Source organism: Aspergillus pseudonomiae (assembly GCF_009193645.1).
Source record: "Aspergillus pseudonomiae strain CBS 119388 unplaced genomic scaffold BDV37scaffold_158, whole genome shotgun sequence".
NCBI classification, from domain to species: Eukaryota; Fungi; Ascomycota; class Eurotiomycetes; order Eurotiales; family Aspergillaceae; genus Aspergillus; species Aspergillus pseudonomiae.
This window is the reverse complement of record NW_022476150.1, coordinates 39,438-49,876: the sequence shown is the minus strand read 5'-3', so window position 1 is coordinate 49,876 and position 10,439 is coordinate 39,438. Positions and strand designations below refer to the sequence as shown.

General features: G+C 47.1%; 6 protein-coding genes across 6 annotated transcripts; 2 read left to right on the top strand and 4 right to left on the bottom strand.

Annotated features, from left to right (window-relative positions):
- Positions 1-2,624: 2,624 nt before the first annotated feature.
- BDV37DRAFT_289434 (BTB/POZ domain-containing protein) lies at positions 2,625-3,208 on the top strand (the record flags this gene model as incomplete). The annotated part of the gene is made up of 3 exons (XM_032088466.1): positions 2,625-2,665; positions 2,716-2,842; positions 2,891-3,208. 3 exons carry the CDS (start codon positions 2,625-2,627, stop codon positions 3,206-3,208), a joined length of 486 nt encoding a protein of 161 aa, XP_031934765.1.
- BDV37DRAFT_265670 (uncharacterized protein) lies at positions 3,142-3,698 on the bottom strand (the record flags this gene model as incomplete). The annotated part of the gene is made up of 1 exon (XM_032083821.1): positions 3,142-3,698. A coding segment is annotated over one exon (251 nt), but the record flags the coding sequence as incomplete, so codon positions are not given.
- A 24-nt stretch (positions 3,699-3,722) lies between these two features.
- On the bottom strand, positions 3,723-5,389 carry BDV37DRAFT_265667 (PaaI family thioesterase). Its single transcript, XM_032083820.1, has 2 exons — positions 4,544-5,389; positions 3,723-4,484 (listed from the first exon to the last, which is right to left on the bottom strand). The coding sequence occupies exons 1-2, from the start codon at positions 4,664-4,666 to the stop codon at positions 4,080-4,082; spliced, it is 528 nt and encodes a 175-aa protein (XP_031934763.1). The 5' UTR covers positions 4,667-5,389; the 3' UTR covers positions 3,723-4,079.
- A 606-nt stretch (positions 5,390-5,995) lies between these two features.
- Positions 5,996-7,173, bottom strand: BDV37DRAFT_276935 (uncharacterized protein; the record flags this gene model as incomplete). Its single annotated transcript, XM_032085657.1, has 3 exons — positions 5,996-6,043; positions 6,709-6,919; positions 6,977-7,173. The coding sequence occupies 3 exons, from the start codon at positions 7,171-7,173 to the stop codon at positions 5,996-5,998; spliced, it is 456 nt and encodes a 151-aa protein (XP_031934762.1).
- Positions 6,724-8,124, bottom strand: BDV37DRAFT_265662 (uncharacterized protein). The gene is given in 2 exon segments (XM_032083819.1): positions 6,724-8,085; positions 8,097-8,124. 1 exon segment carries the CDS (start codon positions 8,046-8,048, stop codon positions 7,344-7,346), a length of 705 nt encoding a protein of 234 aa, XP_031934761.1. The 5' UTR covers positions 8,049-8,085; positions 8,097-8,124; the 3' UTR covers positions 6,724-7,343.
- Positions 8,125-8,576: 452 nt separating this feature from the next.
- BDV37DRAFT_265661 (uncharacterized protein) lies at positions 8,577-9,906 on the top strand. The gene has a single exon (XM_032083818.1). It carries the CDS (start codon positions 9,275-9,277, stop codon positions 9,566-9,568), a length of 294 nt encoding a protein of 97 aa, XP_031934760.1. The 5' UTR covers positions 8,577-9,274; the 3' UTR covers positions 9,569-9,906.
- Positions 9,907-10,439: the final 533 nt, after the last annotated feature.

Genomic DNA, 10,439 nt, shown 5'->3' with positions numbered 1-10,439 from the left:
TTTTTTTTCTACCGGTATCAATTCTCTTACTATATCCTAATATTTATAAATCATAGTAGTAAACCCTTGATTTTTATGTTTTTTCGTTTCCTGGATTTCGGCGTTTATATTCCTTCAAATACCACAATTACTGACTCTCTCTCCCGGAACTTGACCTCGTATTCCTGCCATTGCTGGGAGCTGCACCTGCGCCTATAACTCAACCACAATCTCAGCAACCGGACCCACCCCGTCTAGTGGGTTGTCGTTATAATCTAACTAGAATACCTCACCATAACATCGTCAGAATCAGATTAGCGTTGTAGGGCACGGCAAGTTACATGGTCCAGTGGAAGATGAATAACTCTGTAAATTTGTTCTGGAATATTCCAGGTTTAAAGTGCTATTCTGTATGGGAATACAAAAGGCACGGCTCGGTGGTTGAAAACGTTATTGTTGGAATCATATTCAAAAGTGATAGCATTTCAAACATTTAGCAAAAATGAACGAGGAAAAGCCTATTCTATGCCCTCACCCATGTTGTGAGGGTAAGATATAACCTTCTGTTTTGGACCTTCGACGGCATTTTTATAATGTCCACTCAATTGAAGAGCCACATCGCAACTGTGTTTCCCGCAAAAGGAAGTGGATACATGACTCCGGAATTGACGAGGAGCAAAAGGCTGCCTTCTCAGATACTCTGCAAGAACCTTCCACCATGTTGCCCACCGCCAAAATTGAGTGTTAGCAGCCCCCATTAAGAGCGGCCTTGCACAATAGGGGTATCATAATTCAGAGACCACTTTATGACAAGTATATAGGCAATGAAAGGTACACGTTGACCTTGTACGACAAAGTAGTGATGTTCAATGATACTGTACTCTAAACACTGGTAAGCCAGGCACAGGGTGCTACTAAGAAGGCCAATGTCAAGAAGCGTAGTGGCTCAGTTAGTAATAGTGTGATAGGTTAGAAATCAGAACCAAGAGAATTTTGGATGGGTTCCTAGTTCCCGATACATACCCGCTCTATGCTAGGCCATGGTTGGGCAGGTTGTGATCATTGCAGTGTGCAGCAATAATATTACAAATGCTGTACTTTTCTTCAGCAGGTTTGTGAAGCGCGAACGGTCTGCGATTTCTGACACAGAGAGCTAGTCTGTGGCCTGTAAAGGTAACTCCGCAATACTTCCGAGGTTCATTACCTCATTGCCTACCCTAAGGGGTTGTTAAAACGAACCAAATGCAGCCCCAAAGGTAGTCTGACAAAGGAACATTGGACAACCAGTCATAACTGTAGGTTCACATAAAAGGCTGCTGTATCTCCAGCTTTTCTGTATGTAGGGCTTGCAGGCGCCCGTCCAAATGACGGTTACAGAGGTTTACTACTCTCATCTGTGAGATGATTCCTCAGCCCTTCAGCTCTTTGTCCTCTTCTGATGTCAAGATGCTTCAAGCTTCACTTCAATCCCAAGTGTTTGTTCAGGATCCTTTCTGCTAATTCACTTCTTTTAGCGCAGGTGACCGGCTTGACCTCACTGTCTCGTGGCCTGACTTTTCAGGTGAATCTTCACCCCAACATTCACTTCACTTTTAGGCCCCTTATTTTCCGCCCGTGAAATTTCTTCAAGTTCTAGGATTCAGATCCTCTTTTCTTCCTCCAATCATCCTCTCGTCCCCTCATCTGCCAACAAAAGCTACCATTGGCTTTTATCTTCAACGTCATTTTTTCATCTCAAGTGGACTGAAGCTATCCTTCTGTATGTGTTCTCTGCCATTCCAGCGGTTCTCACGGGCTTTCTGGCGAGTTGTGGCGCGTTATGGGCGTTTTATGTTACTGACTCTGGCGTTTTCCTAGCCTTTTTGCCAAAAAGGTTGCCCCGTTTGTGCCCGCGGCCCCCGGTGCCCTCGTTTCCGGTATGTCGAATAATACCCTTCAACTTTAGACCTTTGTCTGATTCGTGCAAACCTCTGTTGAGGCTCGTCTTTTTGCCGCCCGGGAGCAGGCTGCCTCTGCCGTCGAGGCCCTTGACGCGGCTTTGAACAGTTTGCAATTGGCTGGCCCCCTCCGGGGTCCCGCGGGCGCTCGTCTCTCGCCTCAAGAGAGACAATCTGGGAAGCAAATGGGCCATGCTCAACTTGAATCTGCCGCCTCCATCTTTGAGGAGACTACCGAGAGCATTCTGAGTGCGGTTTCTTTGATAACTGGCCGTTAAGGCTTGGGGCGAGGCCCAGGACGGGACCCCCTCCGGGGCTCCCTAGGTACCCCTTCTTTTCCTCTTTCTTTAAAGAAAGGATTTCCTGTACTTAGATAGCTTCATGTCATGGTATTTGTATACCCTTTGACTGAAATCATGGTCCAGCTTCGTAGTAATTAGTTCCCCCTTATAGTGTTGATGGGCCCAGTAGAGGGCATCGAAAATGTGTCATATTGAATTGATATTATGAAACGTGATCAGTTTGGGCAATTGATCGGCGGCAAGCTGTATACTGTAGCATGGTTCAGACGATAGACCCTTGCATAGTATCTTGTACCCCCTTTGTTGTGACGTGGCAGACTGAGCACATAAGGGCCATCGCCCTCCTTACGGAAACCTAAGGCCAGCCTCACTCCCTCCACTAGAGAAAGAGTACTGTGCCGCAAAGATGGCTACGGGATCTAACTTCCTTCTCTCATTACTATCAAGGTAAGTTTTACCTGCCTTCTGTCAATAGTACCCTATCTAATGCGACGAAGTATTCGAGAAAATGGCGCGTTTTCCGACCTCAAAATCAAATGTGGACCGTCAATCTTTATTGTACATTGTTGCATCGTCCGTCCACAGTCAAGGTTCTTCGAGAATGCAATGAAGGGCATATTTCAGGTAAACGTGATGTTCTGTTATGGAAGTATTAATCTGATAAAATCGCAGGAGGCCAGATCAAAAGAGGTCACGATCGTTGATGACCCTCTGATTGTTAAAAAGATGATTATCTCTATCGTGAGGACTATGACGACTCTTCCGAGCTCACCATCGAAGAACAAATCCGAAGCTCCCCGGAGCAAGTGGGTACCCCCCTGTATGGAAGGCAAGATATTAGAAACGAAGGTCTTGATTGGTGAACACAACGATCCCACAATCTCTACCTGGAACACTGAACAAACCAAGTCGCATATCAATGCAACAATGTATATTGTTGCCGACAAATACGCCATCAATGGACTTATGGACCTCGCTAAGAAAAATTAGAATTAAATCTAACGGATGAGTGGAAAGACGCTGACTTTATTCAACGTGTTAAATATGTCTATGGGCCGCATGCTCCTGCAAATTCACATTTGCAGGGTATAGTAGCAACATTTACCACCAGACATATTTCCACTCTCAAAGAATTACAAAGTTTTCACGAAATCTGCAAGGAGTCCCATCATCTTGTCTACAAATTCTCAACTCTGTTGATGGAAAGGGTGGTACAACTGGAGACGGAATTATGGTAGGCCTCTACGTTTTCCTAAGCCTCCTAGCCGCGAAACTGAACGAGCGTGTCTGTCAGTAATAGAGATTCTACTAATCTGGTTGTAGGGCAGGTTTTTGCCAGCCTTGGACGGTACATATGTGAATGCCCCCACCGATCTAGTCGTCGCAGCCGCCCCAGCCAAAATACCTATTGCAGTGACTGTCGAAAATCTTTTAGCCACGGGAGTGGACTTCGGCAACATGACAATGAAAGGCATCATTGGTGTACTGACTGTGAAGAACGTTTCTCGTCACTTCAAAAGGCTCGAAGACATCGCTCAGCGTATCATGATGGCTACTAGAGAAAAGATTTCAATAAAATATCCAAAACGTTTCTTAACTATCTCTGCCCTACTCAAAGGCGGGGCGGACCCTGTTCCTTGTTAAGGAGTCAAGTTAAAGTAATAAGTAGACCAATTGCAGTGGATAACATATTGGGGACGTGATTTAATTCTCTCAGGATGATAACGATTCGTGTTGGTATAACAGGAGTAAACTCGATAAGTCCAAGTAAAAGAATCCATCGCGGCATTAATGGAAAATCGGTCTTTCAAGTACACGCCAACTCGTAGCAACGATTCTTAAAACCCCAGGTTGCTTGCATTCAACTTCGGGGTCGCACAAACAATGCATTCGCCCGAACAGCGTCAATGAATTCACCCTCCACTTTTCCAGGGATCTGGATGGACGCCGTGAGGTAGACTTTACGTCCTTCGACTCTCTCTGGCCATGCACGCAGGCGAATCGGAACATCCGGTGGAACAGACTGCGCAAAAGACGTGTTGAGGTATGCTGTGACCGCAGGCCGGCAGCAGTCTGCAAGGATACGGTCTAAGAGCAAGGCGAGGTATCCGCCAAACATTTTTCCATCATAGTAACACATCTGCTGCCGCGGGGTCAATTTTATGACAGCGTCTGCTTCCATCCCCAGAGGATGACGCCGGAAGGTAGGGGTATAGCCTTGAAGTAGAGAACGGAGCAAATCTTGCGAAGGCTCTACCGACAGTTTCTGTCGAGAATATCCCTGAGTCAGTATTGAACACGGTTGCAGTTTTATGGGGAACATACAGGTACTCTCTTAGGGATACCCCTTACTCCATCATATACAATGCTGGTCTTGTAGGGTAGAGCTTGGCCTTGATATCCGCGTACCGTCTGATAAATCACCCGAGCCGCAAAGTGTCGAGACATGTTTGTTATGGGTCTTGTAGGTAAGGCTTAATTCAATATAAGATAGAACGAAACCAGTAATATGATGGCCCTAAAAAGAGAGGAGTGGGATGCACGACAGTAGCTACTTATAGGTTGATGTCTCTACTCTAGAATCCTTCCTGCCCAAGAACTGAATATTACCATATTTCGCCATATTGCGTGTCACTGTTGAAAACATCTCGAAAGTGTATGCAAGTGAAGTGGGATTTTTGATTGGGTAGACGCTGATCTGCGAGCCGATTTGGGGTCGCACGACCCGGGCCCTGTCTCCACTACTTGGTTGCGACCCCATTTCGGTATGGCAAGCACACAGAGGGCGATCATAACCATATAGCTAACCCACGCGAGATACGTTAACCTGCTCCACTGTTGGCATCCTTTCTTGTCTTCGCTCAATTTGTCCATTGAGACCACCAGAAAAAGTACTAGAATAGAGAAGTAATTCGATTCTGGTATGTATACTAGTAGGGTATGACGCGTCTCGGCAGATTTGAGTGTTGGTCATAAACCTCCACAGTCGAATGTCGGTTGTGTGACAGTCCATGATTGATATCATATACCATTGGCAAAACTTAGAATATCTGGTACCCAACCACGCAATTCGCTGGGCAATTTCAATCACTGCTCGGGGAAGGTGATCGTAGTAGATCAGGCGATCAGGCTCGGAGTGGAAGGGAGGTAGCTGAAGGGGGTCAAATTGACAGTGCAACGATAAGTCATTCTAGCTAAGGTGGGAATATAGAGAAAAAGGAAAAGTCCCAATGACATCTTGCGCTTCGAACAGAGAGGAAAAGCGAGGGAGGCAAAAAGCACCCGGGTTGGTCGGATACGCCGATCGCAGGAGACCTTGCATTTCCGTGGTTCCGCTCAGCGAGACCCACCCGTACTTTTAACGCCAGTAAACACTATACCGAATCAAGTAGGACCCCAATAGTCTCTATTCAGAACCGAACAGTCCTGGCAGGATTCCCTACCCGACGTCGTGAGACACATGTCGGCTCCTGTCCAATTGGCCCTCTGGTATTTGGGATTGACTGTCATTGGAATGACTGCAAATCGACAAAATCATGTGAAGATCCCTACCAAACAGTCAATTTCCGAAGGAGCGACAAAAGGCCGGAGTAACCGAGTAACGGAGACTTATCTAGAACGCCTATGGAACAACGCGAGGATCATCAGTACTCTTTTGCATCGTATCAAGACAAGCTTCCGGTCGGCAACCCCAGATTGATTTCCCTCTCAACTACTTCTACGCCTTTTCCCCTCCCCCCCTTTCTTTTAGTTGTAGATGTCAGTTCCGTGTTGACGTTATCTGCACATCGGTGTCACTCCCTCAATCCCTGGTGTAAGAGTATTCTCCCCGGCCATGTATAAGTGGCAGACCAGGAGGAGAGGATTTGAACCGGCTGGGCGTCGGTTACGCTGGGGCCATTGCTTAAAACCATCGTCCGTCGGTTGGCCTGGACCTAATGGCATTGACTTCTGCTCCCGAGCGCGCCCTTGGGGGATACATGGTTCGGCGAAGGCCCCTGGGGAGATAGTACGGATCCGACCGATTTTTCATTAGAGGTCGGCAGCCCCCTTTTCTTTCTCCAACACTCTTTCTTCGACCTGGTGCTTTGGAAAGCAAGAGAGAGGTGGGGATCGTGTGGGGGGTCCGACAAAACTGTCTTTCCTGCTGTATGGATCGAGTTACGAGTGCTGACGGCAAACACCGAGCAAATTGATTGATCTTAGTGGCCAGAGGTCGGCGGTGAATAATACCCTTCTCTATGACTTCATCATCGTGAGCAACCCGGGCTGTCATTCTAAGATAGGCTTTTCTTCAAGGCTGCATGAAGACCATGGCGGATCACTGCATGCACCGGCCCTCCCGCCCTCTAATGTGCGTGACTGATGTACTTAAGGTATGGAGTGCAATACCCAAACAAGCCCACCTCTAGTACTTAGACATAGAAGTATACAAAAGTACCCAACCCAAGACCCCGAAACCAAAAGATATATATATCAAAACGCCACACCATTCCCATTCGCAACCCAGCCGCCAGCTCCCTCTTCTCCTCCGGCGTAATATACAAGCTAAGCGTATAATACCTCCCCTCAATCAACTCAGACTCACCCTTCGGATCCCCCGCCAAAACCAACCTCGTATGACCCGCAAACAGCAAACTAAACCACACCGGCTGCCCACTCCGATCCGCACCCTTCCAGTAATCCGCATTACATGACATGCTACTTACCGAACAGCAGTGGGTTGAATCCATTGCAACGGCCTAGGGGATATGTAACACGTCCTCCAGCACGATGACATGCGACGTCAGATCCTGCGGGCTTTTACATATGGTGAGATGGACAGTCCCGACGCCCGCAACGTGTAGCTCGTCGGTGGGATTGAAGATGTTGTTTTTCAGGCGCAGGTCGAAGGAGCGGTAGGTCGTGAATACGGCGCGGTCCCTAGCATAGTGACAGTTTCCAGATACGACCATTCAGTCATAGCAGATGCGGTTCGCGAGATGTGTAATTTTGTGTTTTCGGTGGGCTGCTCGGGCTCATCTTGGTCGGCGAGGAAGTCGTGGGTTCGCATGGTGGTCGTCATCAGGTTGACCTTGATTGGTGGGAGGGGTGATGCGCGGCCGAAGGAAGTTGGTTATGGGGGTCAATTGGGTTGGTGGTGGGGGATAACGAATGAAAGAACATGCGATAGGGACAGGTGGTAGTTGGACTTGGTGGCTGAAACGTTTGAAGACCGAACGAAGGCTCTAGAGAGAGAGGATTGATGTGAAACTGGTGCATTGGATGTATCTAACCCTGCCGGAACAAGGAAGTCCGGCAGTAATACAAACCTCAGCCCTGGAGATATGTAAGCGGTATAGTACGGCAGCATAATCTCACCGCTAAGGTTAACCGCATTGAAGCAAAGCCTCGGTAAAAGGTTTCCAGAATTCCAGTATCGCACGGATGATTGGCGGAAGGCAGCTCTACTGGAACCGTGACATGAACTAGGGCTAATGGAAGTTAAAGGTAACTTCAGGATGATGTCTTGTATCCACAATCGTCCTTGAGAGTTACGGACTAAGTTTTGAACTTTGAACTTTGAACACCAGAATCCTCTGGTGATACTCTCCCTGAGACACAACGAGGAGACTTCGCGACTCTCCAACTCACTGTTGTCGGCATCTGCCGAAAAAGGAATGGGCTCGGGATTTGAATCACTAGGTCCTAAATGGCCTTGAATGGTGGCAACACTACCGGAAAATCTCGGCGCTCGGATAGTGCAATTCCGGTTATGCAGGGGGAACACCGGTCTTGCTCTTAGCTTCCTTTTCTGGGCCTGTCGTTGCGGCCCAATGCAACTGTGCATTCATGCAGCTATCAGTTTTACTCGACGCTTTGACCGCAGCCTGACAGCGCTGTCATCAAGGTCTATTTAGTCTGTTTCCCCCACTAGCATGTTAAGGGTAAATGGTCAACCTAACGGATAGGTATTTCTTGGCAAGATTGTGCGATCTGAGTAGATGTAATACAAACGAATGGAATAGACGTCTTATGGCGCACCTTGCATGCAGATTCTTTATCTAGTAAGGTTACTGACTCAATTCTTCAGAATTGCGGATGCTATTAAAATACTTTTACCCGTTTAGGCAGTAGATGTAGAGAACCTTGAATATTCAATCATGTGTCCAGATTATTGTTGGAAGATATTGCGTTTGCCTGTGCTAGCCACAAACAAAGTCCTTCCCTTGCCTAATAAACCGCTCAATTACCCTTTCTTTATGTTGAATAGCGTCATTTGCTTGTAGCTGATTACACCCCCCCCCCCCCCCCTCCCCCCAAAACCATGCTTCCAAGTACCAGCAAAAAGACCCACCTCCTTGCCGTGCGAGGCTACGCAAGGAGCATATGATATTCAAGATTATAGATGGGATTGGTAAAGAAAGCGGCTACGTTGATCCACCGGTGGTGAAAAAGAGGGTCGCTCGGAAAAGAATCCCTTTCTGACTGTCTCAACGACCCGATCTACAAAGGAAAGTCAGGCGAGAATATCAGGTGTTGAGCTTCGTATCCACAGTAGTAGTCAATGAATTTTCCTGCATGCAGGCTAACCAGGCCGATCAAAGCCGGCGATATGGACAGGACTTGCCGAATATAACCTCAATATGGGCACCCCTGTGCAGTTATGATATTATTTTTAAAACCTTGGAAAGAGAAGTTCTTTGTTGACCGAACTCTATGTTGCCGAGTGGTCGCCGTATATTGAAGAGCTATATACATGTATCGAAACCGAGCTGGTTGTTGAGTTTCCACAACTCTCAGCCTCTTTATACAGAAAGTTCTCATTGGTCAAACGAAGAATCCCGAGAGCTCTATGGGAAAGCAAGTCAGTGGTAGGGTTTCCTTGCTAGTATGACGCACATGCTTCGGTTGTTGTCCGACGACGATATCCGGATCTAGATTGCGGGGAGAAGATGCGGTCTAACCATTGTGGCTTGAATTCCACCACAAGAGGGATACTATACTCGAACATCCTGTGGCAAGATTTGGTGAAACATCTTGGACTTGACGCGTGGGACTGCTAGGAAATAGCCTATGAGCGACAAATCACGCCGCCACCCACTGCATAATTATGGACTATGGCGAGTGCCCACCGCTAGTATTGTGTCATATTTGATAGCACTTGACGTGTCGAGGTGTACAGCCCGTTGCGATCCGTCTTTAAATAATGAGGTATTGTGGAGGCCTACTCTTCTCAGGCCCTTGTCTATCCCTTACTACAGGGGGATCAATATAGCAACCCTACACTGTATGTCCCAGACGATGTACGCTGTAATGGGGCCGTGCATAACCACAGATCGTTCGGAGTCACGAAGCATCAAACACTAGCGCTGTAGGTTGTAAAATGCGGTCGAACAGGCCTATAATATCGTGGTAAGGACTCGGAAATCGACGTTGCATCGCATATGTGCGGTTCTGACTCGGCCGATAAGGTTTCTTTCATCGTGTAAATTGTGTTTTTGTCCCCGTATTCACATCCGGCTAAGACTCATCAATCTCCTTACTCCCGTTAGGTCCGTAGAGCAGAGCGGTAATGGCGGCTCCAAGTTGGTGCTGGATACCAAAAGATGCGCATTGGTTATATTGAGATGAATGAAAGGTTTATACCGTGGACAATCATTAAATAACAAAGAAAATAGGGTTAAGAATAACCGCGGCTAAGCTCTACTCACAGTGCGCCCGAGAGTGTGATATAGTTGAGCAAATACTTGCCACCAGATTGGCGCGGCCATATGGCAAGTTAATTCTGCACGGATTAGGCATTAGTTTGACGCCACAGTCAAAGTTATGATTGGGATCAGTATCAGATCGCCATGCCAAATTACCCTAAGCATATCTTGGGCTTCACGCTCAGGACACCATTTGATCATAGCGTGAAGATCAATGGGGATCTCTATGCACAAATGCGAACTTCTGCAACTTCCTAGTCATTAGTCACTGATTACAATCTTCCCATAGTTATCATTGACTAAAGTATGCCCAAGGAGCTTCATTGTTTGTTGGGCCTGCAGAAAGCTTCATATCCTTGATCCACGATATGGTCCATATGGAGAATCTTAGGCCAATCTCATTGGCCTGGAACAATTGGCGCAAGGATCTTGGCAATGACAATTCACGATTACTAGCACGGACAAAGGAAAAAGGCACTAAAATAATAGTATGACTTCGATCGTAAGGTTTGTTGTCTCACTATCCATTT